At 46.2% G+C, this 23,694-nt stretch overlaps 1 protein-coding gene and 1 long non-coding RNA gene across 2 annotated transcripts in view; both read left to right on the top strand.

Moving 5' to 3' along the window:
* The window catches only part of LOC132868657 (uncharacterized), a 67,899-nt gene extending 67,736 nt beyond the window's left edge, over positions 1-163 (top strand). The window contains exon 3 of the long non-coding RNA XR_009650870.1: positions 54-163. This is a non-coding gene — a long non-coding RNA (uncharacterized LOC132868657). The remainder of the gene's footprint in view (positions 1-53) is intronic.
* A 16,254-nt stretch (positions 164-16,417) lies between these two features.
* On the top strand, positions 16,418-17,700 carry LOC132889258 (uncharacterized). The gene is made up of 2 exons (XM_060925575.1): positions 16,418-16,856; positions 17,024-17,700. The coding sequence occupies exons 1-2, from the start codon at positions 16,538-16,540 to the stop codon at positions 17,407-17,409; spliced, it is 705 nt and encodes a 234-aa protein (XP_060781558.1). The 5' UTR covers positions 16,418-16,537; the 3' UTR covers positions 17,410-17,700.
* The last annotated feature ends 5,994 nt before the right edge of the window (positions 17,701-23,694 follow it).

Here is a 23,694-nt window from a genome sequence, read left to right as displayed (position 1 = left end):
AGAATTTGAACAATTTAAAATATGAGCTAATTTTATCCCTAATCTATCCCCAGTGAGCAAGCCTGTGGCGACGGTGGCAAGGAAAAACTCCCTCAGACAACATGAGGAAGAAACCTCGAGAGGAACCAGACTCAAAAGGGAACCCATCCTCATTTGGGCAACAACAGACAGGACAAACAGACGAACCAAGAGCGCAAGTTAAATGTTGAATTTATTGATAGCAGGGGAAAGGGAGTTGGGAGGATGTGTGTGTGAAGTTCAGTAGCAGGAAGACTGAGAAGCAGGGATGGCTGGTGGGAGCATGGTGGTGACATCTGAGGTTTCCCATCCAAGTACTAACCAGGCCCAACGCTGCTTAGCTTCTGAGATCAGACGGAATCAGGTGTTGTCAGAGTAGTTTGGCTGCAAGCTGACAGCCCTTGGTGTTCAGGCGGTCTCCCAGCGAGCAGGCTCTCAGCAGGCAGACAGGACAGCACAACAGACAGGAGTTTGGGAACAGGCTGAAACACAGAGTCACAGGTCAGGTAGCGAGAATGGAGACAAAAAAGCAGGGTCAGGTTACCAGGGCTGAAGAGTTGTCGGAGTCGATGCCTTGAAAGACGATCTGACACTGAAGCTTGGGAGGACTGCAGTTTAAATATACACAGGGAAGGGAGCAGGTGATAGGAACCAGCCAATGACAGCCACTGAAAGTCAAATGAGGGTTAATGATGGTAATTGACAGCAGGTGAGCCTGATGGGGAAGGAGCATGCGGGCGTGGCAGGTAATACAGAGTGGAGAGGAGTGGAATGTTACCTGAAGAGAGGAAACCACAGGTAGGACCATGTAGGTTGAATTGGGATTAATTAAATTATAAATTGTGATAATTGATAATTAAATTAATCAATTTATAAATAAAGATCAGTCTCATAAAATCTTAAATTATTAATCTTAATACTCACCGTGAATGGTTACACTCAAGATTAATGGTAGCTCTGTATTAGATGGGAAACCCAGTTGTATACAAAAGCTAAATTCTGAAGGAAAAAGGAGTTCTAAATAGTTGACCTTGTGAATAAACAACAGGAACAAGTAAAATGCAATTCAATTTTATTAGCTTTTATTTGTCTACTACTCACTAATAATAATAAACTCAAAATACATTCAATGTCAGCAAAGGTAATAACAAGACAAAACAATGGAACAATTACACCTGGACTATAAATTTGAGGGAAAGAGAGAGAGAAAGAGATAGAAGGAAAAAAAAGAAAAGAATCCCTTGTGTGTGCGTGTGTGTGAGGCTAGGGCAAGCCGATGCGTGTGTGTGTGTGTGTGTGTGTGACCTAGCTTGTCGTTAGCTAAAACAAAGGAATGTTAGCTAAAACAAAGGAATGTTAGCTAAATAGAACAAAGGATTAGCTCTGTGGCTAATGTGTGCTTTGTGTAGGTATCTGTGGGCAGATGCTAATGCTAGCCACTCTGGCAATGCTTAAACAAAATGGCGGTCAGTGCCTAGGTGTCGTATCACAGGTAACTCAATGAGGAAGGTATCAAAATGGCGTCGGAAAAATGGCGCCTGCAGGCCTAGTCGAGAACACAAGCCTACCAGCTAGCAATAAGTTGCTAAGGAGAATCTGACCACGCTACAGCTGGATCCAAACACTGCACTTAACAACAATTTCCAACAGACTATCTAGGCAAAGAACTCAACGCGAGAGAGAGAGAGAGAGAAAGAGTGTGAGAGAGTGTGTATATGTGTTGGATGGAGAGAACTAGGCCTTGTAGCGGTCTAGCCTCGGAGCTTAAAATAACAAACTTGTCGCTGCGCTGCTAATCAGATAGGGAAGCTAGCAATGGAGTTAAGGAAAGATATCATGCAAGATACCCTGTCTAACAAGTTCAAAGAAAAAAAAACAGAACCAAAACAAACAATAAAAACAAACAAACAAACAATAAAAACAAACAAACACCTTCCGTGTCTGAGCGGGTATGCTAAATAGCTCAAAGCTTAAACATGACCCTAACAACCATCTGAATAAGCTACAAATTAAAAATTTGCCCAAGTGCCTACTCAATGCGATGGAAGTTCTTTCTCCGATGTCCGCGCTGAGGGTCGCAGTCCGAGGAGAGGAGGTTAGCGGCGCGTTGCGTCCAACCGCGGCTAACGAAGCAGGGAGATGAAGGCCTAGCTGGCCCACGGTGCTTCAGGAGAAACCTCCGGTGATGCGTCGACGAGAAAAAGGCTGAGAGGAGCGAAGCTGTCCGCAAATGCCTCTTAGCGTGGAAAACTACTTAACTGTAGTTAAACTTTGCAAAGGTTTAGAATCGAAACCACTAAATCGCTGAAACTTAGCGGGTCGTTCAAAAGTTCGGCCGAAACTAATTTGAACAGGCTGTTCTCAGACAATAGCGGTTAGTCTCAACACTGTAGGCGAGCGTGCCTACAGTCCGTCCGACCACTCCAGTAGTCAGAACATGAGAGAGCGAATCGAGGCGCTCTCGATACAGTTAAAGCAGTTCCACTTTACATCACATCCGGGTGGAGCGCGCAAGGAATTGTGGGATCGTTATAGGGGGCGCTGGCGAGTTACCAACATTCCCCCCTTGGCCATAGGCGCTGAAAGGAGTGATACCCTATGGGCACATGGTGTTTAGTCTGCGGCCCACGGTCCCTAGTAATCCACAATGAGGTAGTTCCACAATGAGGTAGTTCCAAGGGTCCTTTCTGTGAAAAGTCTTTCAGACACAGTTCAACAGTTCAATTCATTTCATACAGTCCATAAGATGCATAGGCACTTGGGCATGAAAGCATAGGCACTTGGACATGAAAACAATTACACTATGGCTACTTAACTACCTTCTACATACAATATTTCACACAGCAAACAAAAATAATCAAAACTCCATAAAGGAAAATGGAAAAGAGGGGTTAGTTAGCGTGTTAGCAAGCCTACTCTTCAAGAAAGTTAGTGGAGGCCTTAGGCCTGATGGAGAATCGGACAATGCCACGATCTAATTTCTCAGGTGCGTAGATCGTTTTGTCCAGTTTGCGGTGTAGTGTCAGTATGTACCTGTGTAGAGTGATGGCTATGAAGACTGTGATAACCCAACCACTAGCTAGAAATCCCAGCGCAATTCGGCTTATTAAAGATCCTTGATCGGACGAAGGGTTTGCGCGGTTATTCAAGAAAGTGGTAGCGATGCCAGTGGGCTTAAGATCGAATTGCACGGTTTTGGTCCCTTCCAGCAGTAGTTGTGCTTGGAGGGTGGAGTTTATCTCAAGTTCGTGACCTGGGAAGGCATCGGGCATTTCTATCTCGGTCTCATACTGGTCAGCGCTAAGGTGATGGAGGGTGATGTCACCCACGTGAACAGTGGCTCCAAGTGGGACACTTAGGAGAGAGGTTTCGTTAGGTATCTTCATTCTAGTGGCAGTGTTATGTTGATCATATGATACCAGAATCTCAGTTTGGGGAGTGTTGATTAGCCACCGATTACCAGCTCTTTCTACTCTAGTTCCTATTCCTTCATCTTTAATAGACAATTTGCCTGCACACTTCTGCTCGGGGACTTTTGTCAATCCACAGAGACGGTCTGTGGTGTCTCGGATAAAGGGATTGCTGGGGCAGACCCAGTGGATATCTTTGGTAGAGGTGCACATGTCTAAATTAGGGACGAGGTAGATAGAGGGGTTGTCATCGTGATAGGCTATGGTGGAAGGTGTCTGCAAACGTACGTGTACGTCGTTGTTCCAGAAACCTACATTAAGGACAGATTTGATTCTGTATATGTTTTGCCGTTCAATAACGGGGAGATTGAGGATGAAGCCTATTTCTAGGTTTTGAGGGTTCACAAAAATGGGGATAGCACTGCCAAGACTATAAGCCAGATGAATCTGTGATGAGTAAACGTTAGTCGTGGTAGTAGATCGGAGTATGCTGTCAACCATGCTGAGGGGTATCAAATATGGTGGGATTTTACCTCCACTCAGGGTGCTGAGAGAGCTACTTACTTCTCTCATCAGGTCCTGCATTAGGTCTCGGATTACTCGGACGTACTTGACTTCGCTTCTCATGATTGCTGCTAGCCTGTCTACGGCATGTACTGTGTTCTTGATTAATGTAGAATGCATGTTAACGGTTAGTATGGTTCCCTGCAGGGTTTTGCCTAGGCCCTGCAGCTCCTCCTGTTGAGTTAGTAGTCTACCCTGGATTTCTGGCATTTCTTCCTTAAGAATGTTCATTTCTCGTTTGACCGCGGTTAGGCTAACGGTATTAACGGCAGAGAGGCCCATTGAGAACAGAGAGCCAATGGCGGATGCAGCAGTAAGTAGTCCTCCGAGGAACCGTTTAGGGCGTGTTTTGCCGCTGAGTTCCTCCTCAGTGACTATGAACTTCTGTAACTGTTCGAGCATGTGAACTGTGGTACGCTTGGCGTGTTCGATGTTGGACCCAATCTCGGAGTCAGGCCCGGTTTCGAGGTTTGTTTGTGTGGGCGATCTAAAATGCTTACGGTACACGTCCCAAGGATCGAGGCGGGTGTACACGCGCTGGGTATGGACGCGGCAATTGGTGAGGAGCAGTCCTGGGGCATCTTGGAGAACAATGCCACTCGGCGGACCTGGTTCCACTATGTTACCGGCCAATGTGGTCTGCAGGACTAGGAAGATACCGAGGATCCAGAGAGGGGCCATTCTGCAACATACAGGAGTTTGTTATTCCGATTTGAGTGATAACGAGGGTGGTTACTTATAGATGCACGCTTATGGATTGAGAGGCATGCAACTAAGTTGGGCAGGCTATAACTTATTGTTTGTCCACCCCCCTATGGAGTGTGGACTGCTCAAAAAGCTTTATTTGGTTGCTATGGACCCATCTATACGAAGGCGCCTGGCTGGGCTTCGAAGTTTTGATGCGGTAGGCGACGGGGGACAGTTTACCGACGATTTCGAAAGGACCGGACCAACGGGGTAAGAATTTTCTGGCTACTCCTACTGGTTTGGTGAAATTGAAGTATAGGACTCTGTCGCCTACTTCGTACTCACGGTGTGTCGCCTTTCTGTCGTAGTAAGCTTTCTGTCCTTTCGCACTCTTTTCGAGGTGTTCCTGGGCCCACGCAAATGTGGCCTGCAAGTGGCGTTGCAAGTCGGTGACGTACTGGTGTGCGGTGTACGCAGTGGCGACGCTTAGGTCCTCTGGTCGGTAGAGGAGGTGTAAGGGAAGAACCATTTCACGGCCAGTCATCATTTCGAACGGGGTGACTCCGGTGGTGCGGTGAGGAGTGGACCGAATGGCCATCAACACCAGAGGGAGTTTGATGTCCCAATCTTTGCCATGGTGGCTAACATACTTGCGAAGCATGCTCACGATGGTTTGGTTGGCGCGTTCGACCTGACCGGAAGACTGAGGATGATACGCGATGTGGAATTTTGCCTCGACTCCGAGCATCTCCCACAACACTCTCATGACCTCTGCGGTGAAATGAGTACCTCGGTCGGAATCAATGGATAGGGGCAAGCCCCAACGGCTGAACACATGGTTCATAAGAAGGAGAGCGGTGGTCTCTGCGGTTTCGTTTGGGGCGGGCAAGCATTCCACCCACTTCGTGAACGCGCAAGTGACGGTCAGGAGGTACTTATTACCTCGAGCTGATTTCGGCACCGGTCCGACCCAGTCTATCTGGAGATTAGACCAGGGGAATGAGATGCCTTTGCTTTGCAGTGGGGCGCGGTTCAACGGTTGGGCTGGTCGGAATTGGCAGCAAATCAAGCACCCTTTAACATACTCGGTAACGTCCTGAATCATGAAGGGCCAATAGACAATCTGTTGGAGTGTCTGGTAGGTCGCCTGAGCGTTCCTATGGCCCCCGCACGGGCTGTCGTGAGCGTACTGCAACATGACCCCCCTATGATCTGTGGGCACGACCCACCGGGGAGGTCCCTGGTTGCGTGGTGTGTACACCAGGAGTCCTTTCTCGAGTTTTAAGCCGTTTTTGAGATTGTGAAGGTGATTTAAGTCTCGGGACTGTTGCAACTCTTGTGGGGAAATTGGGGACGCCACGGGGTCCGCAAGGAACTTACGGATTTGGTGGATCACGGGATCCCTTTCCTGCATAGACACCAGGTCGGCATCCTGGGGCAGTCGGCCGAGTTGCACTGTTCCTGCTTGGGGTACTGCGTCAGTTTGACCTGCTCTAGCCTGTCGGCGAGTAATCGCGGTTACATCATGGCGTGGCGTCTCGGGAAGCCATGGCGGCTGAAATTCCCAAAGGGGGCCGTCTACGGCTCCCGCTTTGGCGAGGCCATCTGCCTCATCGTTACCGACTTTGTCAGGTCCTGGGACTTGAGAATGTCCCTTCACCTTCTTCCAATAGACGCACATTCCCTGTTCGGTTACGAGTCGATCGCATGCTAGGAAGAGTTCGGAGTGTTTCACTTCCTTGCCCCTTGCATTTTTCATGTCCTGCACCTTCCACGAGGGAAAGTGTGAGACGAAGCTATGCCTGGCATAATTTGAATCAGAGCAGAGGACTAACCGCTTGATGTTCTCACGGGCAGCTTGTTGCAGGACGATGAGCACGGCTGCTACCTCCGCATATTGGCTAGTCTTAGCCCCGAGTCGGTGTTGGTATTTCCCTTGTCTAGGGCCGTTCGCCCATACGATACCGACACCGGCTTGGACTTTGCGTTCATGATGGAATGAGCATCCATCTATGTAAGCGGTGGGGAGGTCTTTGCAGACGTTCTCGTCATAGTAGTGGTGGTCGGAGGGGAGAGCAGGTACGGTTGTTAGTTCGGTTTGATCCGGACTATTCTCGCAGTCGCAATGCTGGCATTCCGCCAGCCCTCGGCCAAGCACCATCTTGTGGTTCTGGGCGTACTTCACCTCGACGTCGTAGCCCTGTAGTGCCATCATCCAAGCTGCGATGCGACTGTTCGAAACTCTTCCCTCTCTCAGCCTCTGGCTGTTCAAGAACGAGACCGGTTGATGATTGGTCTCTATCACCACCTTCTGGCCACCAATGTAACTGCGAAAGTGTTCAACGGCCCAGACCGTGGCCAGCAGGGCTTTTTCGCAGTCTGAAAATTTCAACTCCACAGCACTGAGGGGCCGACTGGCGTATGCTACGACACGGCGATCTTTGTCATGCTGCTGTGACAGTGCAGCGCTCAGGCAGTGGGTGGAGAAACTAGCCTCCAAGAAGAACGGTTTGTCTTTGTCGGGATACGCGAGGCAGGGAGCAGAGCAGAGCTTCTGCTTCATGCTCTTGAACGCGAGTTCTTGAGGCTCACTCCACTGGAAGGGTTTATCCTTCCGGAGGAGCTCGGTGAGCGGTCGTGCTATCTCCGCGTAGTCCTCGATGAACTGTCGGGAGTAGTTGCAGACCCCTAAGAAGCTCCTGAGTTCGGGTACGTTGGATGGGGCTTTGATATCTTGGATAGCCCGCACCCTCCCTGACTGGGGTTCAATGCCATCTGGCCCGACGCACAGTCCAACGTATTCAACTTTGGTGCGACACCACTGCCCTTTGGTGACAGAGAGCTTCGCTCCTGCTCTGGACAGCTGGGACAGAACATGGCGTATCTCTTCGAGGTGTGCATCAAAAGTCTGTGACCTAATGAGGATGTCATCGACATAGATCAAGTTGCCACGAGCTGCGGCATCGCTCATTGCCTTATGCAAGAAGATGTTGAATTCAGCGGGGGAGTTCGCGTAGCCGAACGGACATCGGTTGAAAGTTAGCTGGCGGTTCCCAAAGGAAAAGGCCAGCTTGTGCTGGTCAGCTGGATCCACGCGCATGGTCCAGAATCCACTCGCCACGTCGGCGGTGGAGAAGAACTTTGCACCCTTCACCTTGGCAAGTTCTTGATCCAGATGGATCATGGGCCATCTTGACAAGGGCACTTGCTTGTTCAGCTGCCTATAGTCAATTGTGAGACGCCACTTGCCGTTCGGTTTCAGCACCGGCCACAAGGGGGAGTTGTAAGTCGAGTTACACTCACGAATGATCTGCTTTTCCAGCAGAGTGTCCAGTGTTTCTTGTATTGAGTCGTATGCGGCTAACGGGATTTTGTATTGCCGCACGAACGTCGGTGGAGCGTTCGGATCTGTTGGGATTCGGACGGTGTGGATGTCCGTGACTCCGCAGTCATTAGAATCTCGCGCCCAGATCGCCTTGAAGTCGTAGAACAGTTCACGGAGCTGTCGTCTCTGGGTGTCCGTGGTCAGGCTGTCAGCTTTCACCAGCTGTTGTTGAACTTCTCGTTCAAAGCCTGGGTACGGTTCACCTAGAGCTGAATCAACGACCTCAGTTGCAGGGGTGTCGTTGCTCGATTGCGTGGCAAGAGCGTACACCAGCATGTGTTTCGGGGTGTCAGTTTTGGTCATGACTATGCGCTCGTCGCAAAGCATGTCGTGAGGTTCGACGCGGATCATGTGGAAAGGAAGAGTGATCCAGGGAGGTTCCACTGGATCGGAATGAGTGTCCGGCGTTGGCAGCTCACCAATGACTGGAATGGTGAGTTCAAAGTCATGGAATGCCTGGTCTATCAGAAGGCCTAAAGGCCGACGGGCGGGGATCGTGATGGCGTCCCGCGTGGAGTTTTGAACCAGGAGGTAAGCGGAACGATGACTCACTTCAAGCAGCGGAGTCCCACACACGGCTAAATCGAGCTCCATGAAGAATCTGAGAGGCTGGAAGAACGCCTGGGAGCTACGAAACTGTTGGTCTTTCATGATGACCAGCTTAAGAGGGGAACCAGCAGTCCTAGCGGGAATGACAATGTCAAATTCGCTAGCGACATGGCAGGCTTGGGGAATCGTTTGTCCTGACCGCATTTGTTCCGGGTCAGCTTGGAACGGGTGCTTAGCAGCGTCGGCTTGGGTCCAGATGACCCGGTTGACTAGGTCCAGTTGGGCTCCCAGTCTGACCAAGATGTCTGCCCCAATGACCAGTGGGTCAGGAAGTCCGGGGACGACACTCAAGAAATGAAGGAATTCTCTCTGACCGATGGCGAGCGACACGGCGCAGACGCCTGTGGCTTTGATGGGGCTCTGGGGTTGTTCGGCTGACAGTAGCCGGTGGCTCTTCTGCACAAAGACAGCGGAAGGAGTGCTCTGACGCACTATGTCGAACCACGTTTGGCTGATGGCTGACTTCTCTGACCAAAGCGCTAACCTGACGGCAGGTGCCGTGACGCCGTTGACAGCAATGTTGCCAGATATCCAGGGGTAGTACCTGGTTGGGGCAGATTCGCCAAGAAAGCAAAGGAAAGACGGGTGGCCATCAAGCGCGTTGCGGTTGAGAGGAGTGTCGGTTGAGTTTGGTGCGTCTTGACTCGGCTCAGGGTGGAGCGGAGTGGTCTCGAGGTTCTCGGGGACCTGCCCTGACTCAGCTATCAGTGGAGTAGCCTCCACGCTAACTTCATCGCAACAGGCTCGATCGTGACGACGAGGATCTGGGGTCTGTGGGGACGCGACCTGGGCCCACAGTTGCCCACGACGACAGTCAATGAGGGGCGCTAGCCTATCTAGTAGGTCTTGGCCAATGAGGAACGGTTCTACCCCAACAGAGCAGATGTAAGTGGGGTGAGTGATGGACATGCCCTGGAAGGTGAGTTCTAACCATGCAATGGTTGTTACTGGGGCTTGATTCTGGGTGAAGCTAACCAAGTTGACGTCACAACGTTCGGTTCTGATGGGTCTACCTTGCGCGCGCCGCGCATCAGAAACCTCTGCGAAGACTTTGGAACACATCAGGGTGATTTCTGACCCGGTATCCAAGAGAGCTTGGAGGGAAACGTTGCCTTCTACCACCACTGGGGTATAGATACGCTTGGCGTTGCCTTTCCTAACCAAATCTCCAAGAAACTGCGTCAGGGGTGCATCCTGCGGGTCAGGCTTCACTAACGGAGGGGGTGGTTTCAACTCATCGCTGCCTATTGGGCAGGGGTCCTTTCCCCACCCCACGAGGTAGACACGCGGTGGTGGTGGGGATGGGTCCCGGCCTAGTCATGCTGACGGTTCGTCCCTGTCCTTGCTCGGCTTACCCTTCCTGTTCTTATTGCTCAGCAGTTGTTTAACTCGTGCTAATTCGGTCCTCAGTTCTGCCATCCCAAGCGGCTCTTGGTTGGCTTGTTTAATCCGTGCTAATTCAGCCCTCAGTTCTGCCATCCCAAGCGGCTCTTGGTTGGCTTGTTTAGCGGTAGCTAGCTTAGGGCTCCGCTCCCTTCGAGAGGAGTTGCGATGGGGCCTTGACTGTCCGCTATTCTGAGATTTAGGGCCGTGACTGCCAGGTTTGCGGTTACCTTGCCCTTTGGCGTTGGAGCCCTGTTCCCCCTTGGCTCCAGCTTGTCGAACTTTCCAGTTACCTTTGGGTTGACTCGACGTCTGGTGGCCGGGGTTTGGGTTCGCCCAAGGGGGCCCGCGGTTTGGGGCTTCACCCCCTTCTAGGCCTAAGGACTGATCTTCCTGCTCATATAGGCTGAGGACTCTGGGATCGTCCTCGTGGCGGTCCGTGGGTCGGACGAACGTCTCCCACGTTAGTTGTGCGGTGCGACGCATTTCTCTCATAGTATGGGGGCGCTGGCGACACGCGAGTGTTACTTGGTTACGGATGCACGGGTGAAGGTTATGGAGGAAGAGGGACTTGAAGTTGCGATCTTCCTCTAGCCCGGGCTCGCTTCTGCCCTGAAAGTACGCTGCACGGAGCCGACGGTAGTACTCGCGAGGGTGTTCGCTTCGTTTCTGTCTGATCAGAATAGCACCCATCGTCGCAGCAGTCTCATCCTCGTACAACGAGTATTCCTCTTTCAAGTACTTACGTATTTTCTTGTAGTTGTCGAGGACTGACTGCGGTAAGGTCTCAACGAATGCTCGTACGCCACTACCTAAAGTTTTCCAGACTAGTCTGGCCTTTTCATGCGACGTAGCCTCTGGCAGGTCCAGGAGGCTACGCTCGATTTCCCGGAAATAATCATTAACGCTTCGGTGTCTATGATTTTCCGGCTCAAAACGCTCTATGTCTTTCGCAAGGGCGTCGATTTGGCGGATCCTAGTTTTGCGTTCTGCGACGAGGCGTTTTGATTTTGACCCGTAGGGGTCCTCGCTGTCTTCGCTATTTGAGCTGCTCTCATATCGCCTATGTCTGCGTTTCGGCTTGTAGGCGGCCTCTCCGTCAGAGGAGTCTGAGGGTACGTAGCGCGGCGTTTTCTGCGGGCTAGAGGCTGCAGCGATATTGAAGCGCGAGGGGGTGTAGTGGGGAGTAAAGTAAAAACTCCCAGCGCCACGAGGTGGCGATCGCGCGACTTTCACGCGAGTTGAGCTTGAGTGCGGTGTCTGATCTACCGTTCTAAGCTCAGGTTCTTCCTCCTCCAGAGCGGAACTCTGTTCTTGGGAGGGTTTGGCCGATCCCTCATCTGAGCGACGTGCTTGCGTCACTTCTTCCCTGAGGTATTCTATTTCGCGCTTTAGTTCATCTTGTGTGGCTCTCAGGCCCACGAGGCTACTCTCCGCGCTTTCTGCTCTCCTTTGAGCTTCGGCCAGTTGTCGTTTTAGTGTTCTTTTCTCTTGTTCGAGGGTCATACACACATGTTCCATTTCCTTATAGTAGATCATGAACAATTTGGGTAGCCCTTCTGGGAGAGTCATAGTACGCTCCTTAAGTTCCCTAACGGCTATGTGTATTTCATCAAAGCGAGCCTTTTGGTCCAGATCACAGAAGTAATTTCTCCTATCCTCCAGGACTTGGCCTAAATCGCCTACAACGTCGAAGAGAGAGAGGAGGGGCCCTTCTGACTCCCTTGATGGGGAACGCGACATTTTGTTCGAAATGTATTAATTAACTTAAAGGAAATTAATACTAGGTGTTGATTAGGTTAGAATTTAATTCAATCCAAGTTGCTAAATAATTGATGTGGTTTCTTAGCTACTTTGTTTTCACTAATGTTTCACTTGTATTAATTAGCTTAATTAATAATTAGTTAATAATAATGATTATTAATAATATTACTTAAGTACTTGGATTAGATATTACTCTAAGGTACTAATCAATTAAACCAGTTTATCAGCTAACTGTGGTTGGCAGCTGAATTTCAGTTCTGTGATTAACACACTGTTAATGATTCACCATTAAAGTCATCTGTGTTATACCTTGGCAGTTGATTTTGGGTATACAGCAGTTTACAAGTTATTGTTGAGAAATTCACAAGGTCATTAAACTAGGCCTCACACGGGGCACCACTTTAATGTAGGTTGAATTGGGATTAATTAAATTATAAATTGTGATAATTGATAATTAAATTAATCAATTTATAAATAAAGATCAGTCTCATAAAATCTTAAATTATTAATCTTAATACTCACCGTGAATGGTTACACTCAAGATTAATGGTAGCTCTGTATTAGATGGGAAACCCAGTTGTATACAAAAGCTAAATTCTGAAGGAAAAAGGAGTTCTAAATAGTTGACCTTGTGAATAAACAACAGGAACAAGTAAAATGCAATTCAATTTTATTAGCTTTTATTTGTCTACTACTCACTAATAATAATAAACTCAAAATACATTCAATGTCAGCAAAGGTAATAACAAGACAAAACAATGGAACAATTACACCTGGACTATAAATTTGAGGGAAAGAGAGAGAGAAAGAGATAGAAGGAAAAAAAAGAAAAGAATCCCTTGTGTGTGCGTGTGTGTGAGGCTAGGGCAAGCCGATGCGTGTGTGTGTGTGTGTGTGTGTGACCTAGCTTGTCGTTAGCTAAAACAAAGGAATGTTAGCTAAAACAAAGGAATGTTAGCTAAATAGAACAAAGGATTAGCTCTGTGGCTAATGTGTGCTTTGTGTAGGTATCTGTGGGCAGATGCTAATGCTAGCCACTCTGGCAATGCTTAAACAAAATGGCGGTCAGTGCCTAGGTGTCGTATCACAGGTAACTCAATGAGGAAGGTATCAAAATGGCGTCGGAAAAATGGCGCCTGCAGGCCTAGTCGAGAACACAAGCCTACCAGCTAGCAATAAGTTGCTAAGGAGAATCTGACCACGCTACAGCTGGATCCAAACACTGCACTTAACAACAATTTCCAACAGACTATCTAGGCAAAGAACTCAACGCGAGAGAGAGAGAGAGAGAAAGAGTGTGAGAGAGTGTGTATATGTGTTGGATGGAGAGAACTAGGCCTTGTAGCGGTCTAGCCTCGGAGCTTAAAATAACAAACTTGTCGCTGCGCTGCTAATCAGATAGGGAAGCTAGCAATGGAGTTAAGGAAAGATATCATGCAAGATACCCTGTCTAACAAGTTCAAAGAAAAAAAAACAGAACCAAAACAAACAATAAAAACAAACAAACAAACAATAAAAACAAACAAACACCTTCCGTGTCTGAGCGGGTATGCTAAATAGCTCAAAGCTTAAACATGACCCTAACAACCATCTGAATAAGCTACAAATTAAAAATTTGCCCAAGTGCCTACTCAATGCGATGGAAGTTCTTTCTCCGATGTCCGCGCTGAGGGTCGCAGTCCGAGGAGAGGAGGTTAGCGGCGCGTTGCGTCCAACCGCGGCTAACGAAGCAGGGAGATGAAGGCCTAGCTGGCCCACGGTGCTTCAGGAGAAACCTCCGGTGATGCGTCGACGAGAAAAAGGCTGAGAGGAGCGAAGCTGTCCGCAAATGCCTCTTAGCGTGGAAAACTACTTAACTGTAGTTAAACTTTGCAAAGGTTTAGAATCGAAACCACTAAATCGCTGAAACTTAGCGGGTCGTTCAAAAGTTCGGCCGAAACTAATTTGAACAGGCTGTTCTCAGACAATAGCGGTTAGTCTCAACACTGTAGGCGAGCGTGCCTACAGTCCGTCCGACCACTCCAGTAGTCAGAACATGAGAGAGCGAATCGAGGCGCTCTCGATACAGTTAAAGCAGTTCCACTTTACATCACATCCGGGTGGAGCGCGCAAGGAATTGTGGGATCGTTATAGGGGGCGCTGGCGAGTTACCAACAACCATGACAACAACATGACTATAAAATTAACAGTCCTCACATAAAGTTAGCTTCATTGATGCTATAAACCCCCCACCGACAGAAACCTGAGCGCAAAACCGTTCACGACAACCACAGTCCCAAAGTCAGCAAGTCATCTGCAGTCCTAAAGTCAGCAAGTCAACTGCAGTCCCCAGCCATAAAAGCACCACTGCAAGAGTCCAGAGCATCCTCCAGGACCCCCAACTGTCTACATGGGGCCGCCCTCCATAGGAGCGATGCGATGAGACTCCAACCAGATACAGGGCACCAGGATGGATCAGGCAGGTCCGAGGAGCAGAAGAGGTCAGCATCTCGATTCCAGGACTGACATGTAACTCAGAGGGACAGATTTTGGGGGGGAACTACAGGTTGTTAGGTATGCCCAGTGTAACCTGAATAAGTAGGAACAGTATACATATTGCACTGAGTACAAGCAGGGACTCCGGCAACTAACTATGACAGCATAACTAAAAGGGGAGAGCCAGAAGGTAACACAGGCATGAGGGAGCCCCGGAACATAAAGCAGCCAGCCACCAGAGGTGTGGACTCGAGTTACATGACTTGGACTCGAGTCAGACTCGAGTCATGAATTTGATGACTTTTGACTCGACTTGACAAAATGTAAAGAGACTTGCAACTCGACTTGGACTTTAACATCAATAACTTGTGACTTCACTTGGACTTGAGCCTTTTGACTTGACAAGACTTGCTGCTTTCCCCAAAACCCAAAAATTAAAAAGTATGTTATTAAGCAACGTATCTTTCATTGTGTGTATGTGTGCGTCTGTGCATGTATTTGCTGTCGGCACAACATCCAATCAAATTAGATCCACATTGTTTTGATCTGACATGCTGTCATCCAATCAAATTGCAGGACAACCAATGAAGAGGAACTGTCAAACAACATGCCAGTTAGAAAAAATTATACCAAAGATAGTTTCATTCGGGGATAAAAACTACAAGGTGGTCAACAAAAAATGAATTGCAGTATGCAAAACATGCGGGTCGAAGATTACAGACAGAGACGCAACAACTTCCAACTTCGTTCGACATTTGAAGTTGCACAAAGAACGGTAAGTTCTGAATGAAAGCTAATGTTTATTGGCTAACTTTTCTTTGCTGTGTAGTTAAATCAATGAAGCTGTAAACTCACTGTTAATGTTACATTGCAAACATGGTAATCTGTTGCGTCCACTGCGAGTTCACTCCCTTATTCATACATTTGTTAAGTGATTTTTTTTTAAGCGGGGTTGTATGAGGTACTTATACATAACGTTAGTCAATGTACAATATCACACACAGTAGACGGCGGTCAGCAGCAGTGCATATTTTAGGCACCTACAAAGACATACAATACATACACATGCAATTCATAACACAATGATATTGATATTAATAATATGAGTAATAAAGAGTAGTTTAAATACAATTCATTTGTGGTCATAAGGGATTTTCTGACACCTGTTTAATATGCTTACCTCTTACAGATTTGAAGAATACCAGATGAACAAAAGCATCACAAATGAAGCACAACAGCCTTCAATCTCACAATTCCTGGACAATCGTGTCAGGCATTACAGCATGAGTCATCCACAGCAGAAAGCTATCACCAATGCAATACTGTCCGACCTGATTATTGATTGCAACTTGCCCCTGTCTATTGTGGAAAACGAGTTTTAGGCACTTTCTGACAGTACTTGACAGCAAGTACACCCCAGTGTGTCGCAGAACACTGACATCAAAAACAGAGAACCTCGCTGAAGAGAGACGTTCAAAATTAAAAACTCTATTGAGCAACACTGACCATGTTTCAGTCACTGTGGACATTTGGTCTGACTGAAAGATGAGGGGATTCCTGGGTGTCACTGTGCACTGGATAGAGAAAGAGGAAGAGAGGATACAGCTGAAGTCTAATCTCTTGGCCTGTGAGCGCTTCAAAGGCTCACACACAGCTGAAAGAATCTGTGACCAATTTGAGTCAATATGTGATGAATACAACATTAAAGATAAACTGGACTACATTATTCGTGATAATGCTGCTAACATGCAAAAAGCATTCACTGTGTGCTTCCCCAGTCAACAAGAGGATGACGATGATGGAGATCATCTTGATGATCCTGAGCTCTGGTGTGACTTAACCCTGGAAGATCAGCAAACAGTAGATGTTGCTATGGCAAAGAAACAGTGCTTGCAGTGTTTTGCGCACACTTTTCAGCTGGTGGTGGGAGACGGTTTGAAAGAAACAAATGTGGTATCTCCTCTTTCAAAGTTATCAAAACTCAGCTCACTGCTGCACACAAGCACAACATTCAAAGATGTGTTTGATGCTGAATTTGGGGAACAGAAAGGCATCCCTGCTGCAGTTAACACAAGATGGAACTCAACACTGAGGCAAATGAAGGCAGTTCATTTCATCTAAAGCTCTGTGCTGTTCTAGAAAAGGCTGGGCACAGGGAGTTGTCATTCACAGCACAGGAGTGGAATCTGTTGAAGGAGTTGGTGGACATCTTGAAGCCATTTGGAGAAGCAACTTATTTGACATGGGGGAGAAGGTCATCACAATCAGTGCTGTTGTTCCATCCATCTTGTCCCTCAGCCACCACCTTGAGAAGCTGAAGCCTCAAGTCTGTTTCCTGAGCAGCCTGGTCAGAAGTCTCCAGGCATCCCTGAACAGAAGATTTCTTGGAATCTTCATCAACATGAAAATGGCCAGGACACAAGATGGGGTCACTGCTCCCTTTTCAGATCCAATCTACCTCAAAGCAGCTGCCTTGGATCCAGCCTCTTCTCTGTTGTGGGTGGAGCCCCATGTGCTGGTCAATCGTGACGTCAAGGCAGAGGTGGCACAACAAGTTAAAGGTAAATGTTACTGAGTCTAATGTAACTTTTTCCCTCATAATCTGATCTAATTGACTGCAACAATGATTAAGTGTTCTGTAGTATTTCAGTCTAACACACTGCATCACCAACACAAATGGTAATAAGGACTCTGTTGTTACTGCTATTGTTTTTACATGTTTTGCCAGAATTGATCCTGCAAGATGCTGCAGAGACTGAGCAACCTGTGCCTTTTATTGATGAAGAAGAGCAAGAGGACCTCAGAGAAGGAGAAGGGCTGTTTGCTGCATACCATAAGAGGCAGAAGAAGGATGTTGGGACTACTCCATCACTACAGCTAAGTCACTACCTTGACATAGCCGAAGGACAGAACGCCCTTTTGTTCTGGGCATTCAACATGAAGACTCTTCCTTCACTGTTCCGAGTGGCCATCAGAGTCTTGGCAGTGCCTGCCTCCAGTGCTCCAGTGGAGCGAGTTTTCAGCCATGGTGGCATCATACTACGTCCCCATCGTGCACAAATGACTGACAGACTTTTGGCCAATTTGGTCTTTTGCAAATGCAATGCAGCATAGGGCTCTGACATATAAAAAGCACAACCCTGTTCATTGTTATGTTCATGTATTTGTTATGTTTCTGACATGTACACACACACACACACACACACACACACACACACACACACAGACAATATGAGATGAGATAAGTACAGGACAGGACAAACTGCTGTGGAACTAGTTGAAATGCAATATGCCATGGAAATACAATGTTAGCACTTTTGTACAAATAATTACAGTTGCACTTGTTTTTTCAAATGTGTTTATTCTGTAAAGGAGTGGTTTAAAATGAAGAATATTCTTACAAAATATGAGTTAAATGTTAAAAATGACTGGTTAATAGTGCAATGTCGGCACTATTTTTTTCTGCAATTTCAATTGCACTTGTTTTAATAAATAAATACAGATTTTAAAAGCACACATGATCTGTGTGGGCGGCACAGTGGTGTAGGGATTAGTGCTGTCGCCTCACAGCAAGAAGGTCTGGGTTCGAGCCCCGTGGCCGGCGAGGGCCTTTCTGTGCGGAGTTTGCATGTTCTCCCCGTGTCCGCGTGGGTTTCCTCCGGGTGCTCCGGTTTCCCCCACAGTCCAAAGACATGCAGGTTAGGTTAACTGGTGACTCTAAATTGACCGTAGGTGTGAATGTGAGTGTGAATGGTTGTCTGTGTCTATGTGTCAGCCCTGTGATGACCTGGCAACTTGTCCAGGGTGTACCCCGCCTTTCGCCCGTAGTCAGCTGGGATAGGCTCCAGCTTGCCTGCGACCCTGTAGAAGGATAAAGCGGCTAGAGATAATGAGATGAGATGAGACAAGATCTGTGTAAATATATTATTACTCTGTGGTTAAAAGGACTCGAAACTCAAACTGCAGGACTTAGGACTTGACTTGAGACTTGTCAGTCTTGACTTTGACTCGGGACTTGCCTGTCTTGACTCAGGACTTGACTCAGGACTTGAGGGCAAAAACTTGAGACTTACTTGTGACTTGCAAAGCAATGACTTGGTCCCACCTCTGCCAGCCACTACACCGTCAACAAACTCGAGTGAGCAAGCGAGTGGGGGACTGACAGCATCCATACATCCCAGTTTACCAAAACACTCTATGTCTGAGGACCCTCCAGATCTACACCTTTACCTCATAAACACCATTAACAAAAGGCTTGACTAAACAGATACCGTATGTTTTCAGCCTAGACTTAAACGCTGAGACTGTGTCTGATTCCCGAACACTACTTGGAAGGATGTTCCATAACTGTGGGGCTTTGTAAGAAAAGGCTCTGCCCCCTGATGTAGCCTTCACTATATGAGGTACCAGCAGATAGCCTGCACCTTTTGATCTAAGTAGGCGTGGTGGGTCATAGAAGACCAGAAGTTCACTCAGGTACTGTGGTGCGAGACCATTCAGTGCTTTAAATGTCAATAGTAGTATTTTATAATCAATACGAAATTCGATTGGGAGCCAATGCAGTATGGATAAGATAGGGGTGATGTGGTCATATTTTCTAGTTCTAGTAAGGACTCTTGCCGCTGCATTTTGAACTAACTGGAGCTTGTTTATGCACTTATTGGAACATCCAGACAGTAAGGCAATAATCCAACCTGGAGGTAATGAGGTAACGAAAGCATGAACTAGTTTTTCCGCATCATGTAGTAACATTACATTTCTTATCTTAGCAATATTTCTGAGATGAAAGAAAGCTATCCGGGTGATGTTATCAATGTGAGTTTCAAATGAAAGACTGGGTTCAATAATCACTCCGAGGTCTTTTACTGCTGCACATGAAGAAACAGAAAGGCCATCCAGAGTTACTGTGTAATCAGAAAACTTACTTCTAGCTGCATGTGGTCCTAGTACAAGCACTTCAGTCGTGTCAGAGTTAAGCAGAAGGAAATTAAAAGCATCCAGTGTCTAATGTCCTTTACACATTCCTCAATTCTATTAAGCTGGTGTCTCTCATCAGGTTTTGCAGAAACGTATGTGTCATCAGCATAACAGTGGAAACTAATACAATGTTTATGAATAATATCACCCAGAGGTAACATATATAAAGAAAAAAGCAGTGGACCCAAGACAGAACCTTGTGGAACACCAAACTTTACCTCAGTACATCTAGAAATATCACCATTTCCAACAACATACTGATAGCGATCAGTTAAATAAGACCTGAGCCAGGAGAGGGCCGTTCCCTTAACTCCCACAACATTTTCTAGTCTATCCAGAAGAATGGAATGATCAATGGTATCAAATGCTGCACTAAGGTCAAGCAACACAAGCAGCGAGACACAGCCCTGATCAAACACCAACAGTAGGTTGTTTACTACTTTAACGAAAGCTGTCTCTGTGCTATGATGAGGTCTAAATCCTGACTGATACATTTCATGGATGTTATTCCTATGTAAATATGAGCATAACTGCTGTGCCACAGCTTATTCAAGGATCTTGGAGATAAAGGAGAGGTTTGATATTGGCCGATAATTGGATAGCTGACAGGGATCAAGGTCAGGTTTTTTAATCGGGTTTGATAACTGCTAGTTTAAAGGATTTGGGTATATAGCCAATCCTAAGAGAAGAATTTATTTTTAGAAGCAGTTCAATTACTTGGATGATGGATGGATGGATTCTTAGTTTCATATACTGTAATATTTGACATGCTTATTACCTTGTTATTCTATCATTTGAGTTGTTTACTTACAATAAATGGTAAACCAGTCCATGTTATACAAATAAATGTCTGTTTATAGCCCTGTGATGACCTGGCGACTTGTCCAGGGTGTACCCCGCCTTTCGCCCATAGTTAGCTGGGATAGGCTCCAGCTTGCCTGCGACCCTGTAGAAGGATAAAGCGGCTAGAGATAATGAGATGAGATGAGACGTCTGTTTATCTCCTGATGTGATTTTTTTTATGATGCTTCTGGATTATGTAGCTTGAAGCGGCTTCTCCTTTGCTGGACGAGTTCTTGGGTTGGTGGAGGTGTCGATGGAGCTATGGTGGCCTTTATACATCTTGGGTCATCTTCACTTATTGTCACTTTTGAAGATAGTTCTGATGCCATGAGCAGTTTCCACATACCCTTTATCATTTCTGGTATATAAGTTTTGTTTTGTTTTTTTGGTGTCTTGCATGGCACAGCAATGCCAATGCTGAGCACTCTTTGAATACATTCTGTTCATCCTGGGGAAAAAAAAGAACAGTTAGCAGGAAATAATCACATTAGTATGTTTCATGTAATTGCTGACCTGTTTTTATTATATGCTGCATGCTAAATAGATTGTGAAATTATATTGGATAAATCATTTTGTTTACAGCAAAAAAAATAAAATGGTCAGATTTGTTCAAGTGATCACTGACTTTCCAGAAATTCATGTACTTTGGGAACTTTCTTTGTGGATTTTTCCAAAATTGTTTTCTATGTTTGCAGGAAGTGGAAAGAAAATTATAGATGTTTCATGTGCTGTCCCCATCTTCAGATTTGCCCAAGAACACACTGCTTCCATCAAGAGCTCTTCAAGATACCACCAAGACTGGAGGGAGATATATAGTTCCAAGGTTCATTTGTGTGCCTAAATTTACCAAGTTTCAGCCTGATCGAGTGAGCACAAGCGTGATTTCAGAAGATCTTGAAATTCAAGATGGCTGCCATGACCTTTTAGTCCTACATGAAAACAAATTCACACACTCCGAAAACTATATAAAACTGGTTTCAGCCTGATTGCTTAAGTGCAATTCCATGTAACATTGTAGTTATAATCATGAGGTTTCAGGTTCATTAGAACAGTCAGAATGTGAGAAACGCAAGAAAGAAAAGAAAATGCAAGATGGTCACTGTGACCCAATTACTTTTTCAAGGATTGTGCAACTCTTGCACCAAATTGAAAGTAACTGGACAAGTGTTTCCAGAGTTATTTCAGCAGTGAACTTATAGTTTGCTCCATAGTGTTGTGCCCTTGACACATAGCCACAAAGAGTCATTAAAAATTGTCACAGGTGCAAGTCATTACAATTTTGAAGTAGATCCCCCCCCAATGGTTTTTGAATGGTCACCATTAGAAAGTGTGGCAGGGTAAGGATGCCACATGGAATGACAACACTCCTCTGACCTGAAGGGCCAAGGGAAAAAACCAAGATGACTGTCAGAACCCAGTTTTTTTTTTTTTTGATTGATTGATTGCTACCACAAGTTAGTCTGCAACCTGGATACCAAATTTGAACACAACTGGACCAACAGTTGCATACATGCATTCACAGCAGCCATCATGGTGGGGACAGAAACCAACTGAAAGCATAAACTTAGCAGTGGCAGAGCTGCCAGTTTGCCTTGGTAAAAACATCTGGAAAGCTGTGCATCCTTGAAAAAAAAACCAAGCAAGACCAGGAATTTCCCTGTATTTTTGGAAGATCTGAATTCTGGAAAAGCTGAGAAATGAGCACCCCCATTTGGTTTCAAAAGGTAAATTCTCACAGTGCCTTGGTACTGCTGACAAATTTGACCTTACTGAACATATTAATGGAATACTTATGGAATACTTACACAACTTATCCCTTTTTGTTGTGCATGAGTGGTCTATTGAGGTGAGCGTTGTAGTCTATGGCTGGAAGAAGACGTATTGCCTTGTAGCCTGGATATCTGTACACAAAGTCAAATTATACAGTGGGGCAAAAAAGTATTTAGTCAGTCACCAATTGTGCAAGTTCTCCCACTTAAAAAGATGAGAGAGGCCTGTAATTTTCATCATAGGTATACCTCAACTATGAGAGACAAAATGAGTAAAAGAATCCAGAAAATCACATTGTCTGATTTTTAAATAATTTATTTGCAAATTATGGTGGAAAATAAGTATTTGGTCATTAACAAAAGTTCATCTCAATACTTTGTTATATACCCTTTGTTGGCAATTACAGAAGTAAAACGTTTTCTGTAAGTCTTCACAAGGTTTTCACACACTCAGTGCGTTTACATGCACATAGAGAGAATCGAATTCCTGCCATTACTCGACTGAAATCGAAGTTCAAAATGCCATGTATACACCTTAATTCGGCTGAAATTAAACCGAACTTGATTTCTCGGAATCGAGCTACACAACCTAGATTATGCGATTTCTGCCGAGCTACTTAGTGCATGTATACCCTATTGAGCTATGTATTCGAGCTACTTACTTCAGCACTGCCCCTTCCGGAAGTGACGAGACCACAAGGGAAACACAACAGCCTCAGTCGGCCTGACAACGAATCATGACAACGGCATGAATCTTTTCTTTTTGTGGCATTGTTTGCACTGTTAAAATTTAGCTCACTTACTGTATCACCAAATACATCTGTACACCTGTTGCATAGCTGTGAATTGTGTACATAAACAAGTCATTGTATTTGTGTGTGTGTGTATATACACACACAAATATATGTCCAACATCTGAAGAATGTCAATAAAAACAAAACAATTGAACTTTTTGTGTGTTTATTAAGACATAAGTTAAATTGTAAGCAAAAAAAAAAATTTTTTTTGTAAGCAAAAAATGGACTTTAGAAAAATATTATTGTGCAAAATAAGTTGTCTTACAAAACAGTGGTCTGCGCCGGACAGTTTGTAGCCATACAGTCTGTTAGAGCAAGCCTAACAGCTTGAACGCGGAACTGCCAGTGTTGCCAGATTGGGGGGTTTTAAGTGCATTTTAGCGGATTTGAACATGTTTTGGGTTGGAATACGTCAGCAGTATCTGGCAACACTATAGCTCTTCTTCATGACGACAACCGGAAGTGTACCAACACGATGGGGCGTGTAGCGCCACGTGTGGCTCGGGTGCACAATGCACCTTGCACAATAGCCCGATTTCACTTGTGCATGTAGGATTGGATTTCTCTGGCACCCCTGCTGGGACCTTTTGCTCGATTACCGACAGTAGCTCGATTTGGACGTGCATGTAAACGTACTGACTGTTGCTGGTATTTTGGCCCATTCCTCCATGCAGATCTCCTCTAGAGCAGTGATGTTTTGGGGCTGTCGCTGGGCAACATGGACTTTCAACTCCCTCCAAAGATTTTCTATGGGGTTGAGATCTGGAGACTGGCTAGGCCACTCCAGAACCTTGAAATGCTTCTTACGAAGCCACTCCTTTGTTGCCCAGGCAGTGTGTTTGGGATCATTGTCATGCTGAAAGACCCAGCCACATTTCATCTTCAATGCCCTTGCTGATGGAAGGAGGGTTTCACTCAAAATCTCACGATACATGGCCCCATTCATTCTTTCCTTTACACGGATCAGTCGTCCTGGTCCCTTTGCAGAAAAACAGCCCCAAAGCATGATGTTT

The sequence above is a fragment of the Neoarius graeffei genome, chromosome 1 (assembly GCF_027579695.1).
Source record: "Neoarius graeffei isolate fNeoGra1 chromosome 1, fNeoGra1.pri, whole genome shotgun sequence".
Taxonomy (NCBI): domain Eukaryota; kingdom Metazoa; phylum Chordata; class Actinopteri; order Siluriformes; family Ariidae; genus Neoarius; species Neoarius graeffei.
This window is presented reverse-complemented; position numbering and strand designations above follow the sequence as displayed.

Excerpts from the sequence above, each read along its gene's own strand:
- LOC132889258 (XM_060925575.1), top strand. The coding sequence starts at position 16,538 with ATGGGGGAGAAGGTCATCACAATCAGTGCTGTTGTTCCATCCATCTTG. Across the intron at positions 16,857-17,023 it reads GGTGGCACAACAAGTTAAAG|AATTGATCCTGCAAGATGCT; the intron begins GTAAATGTTACT and ends ATGTTTTGCCAG.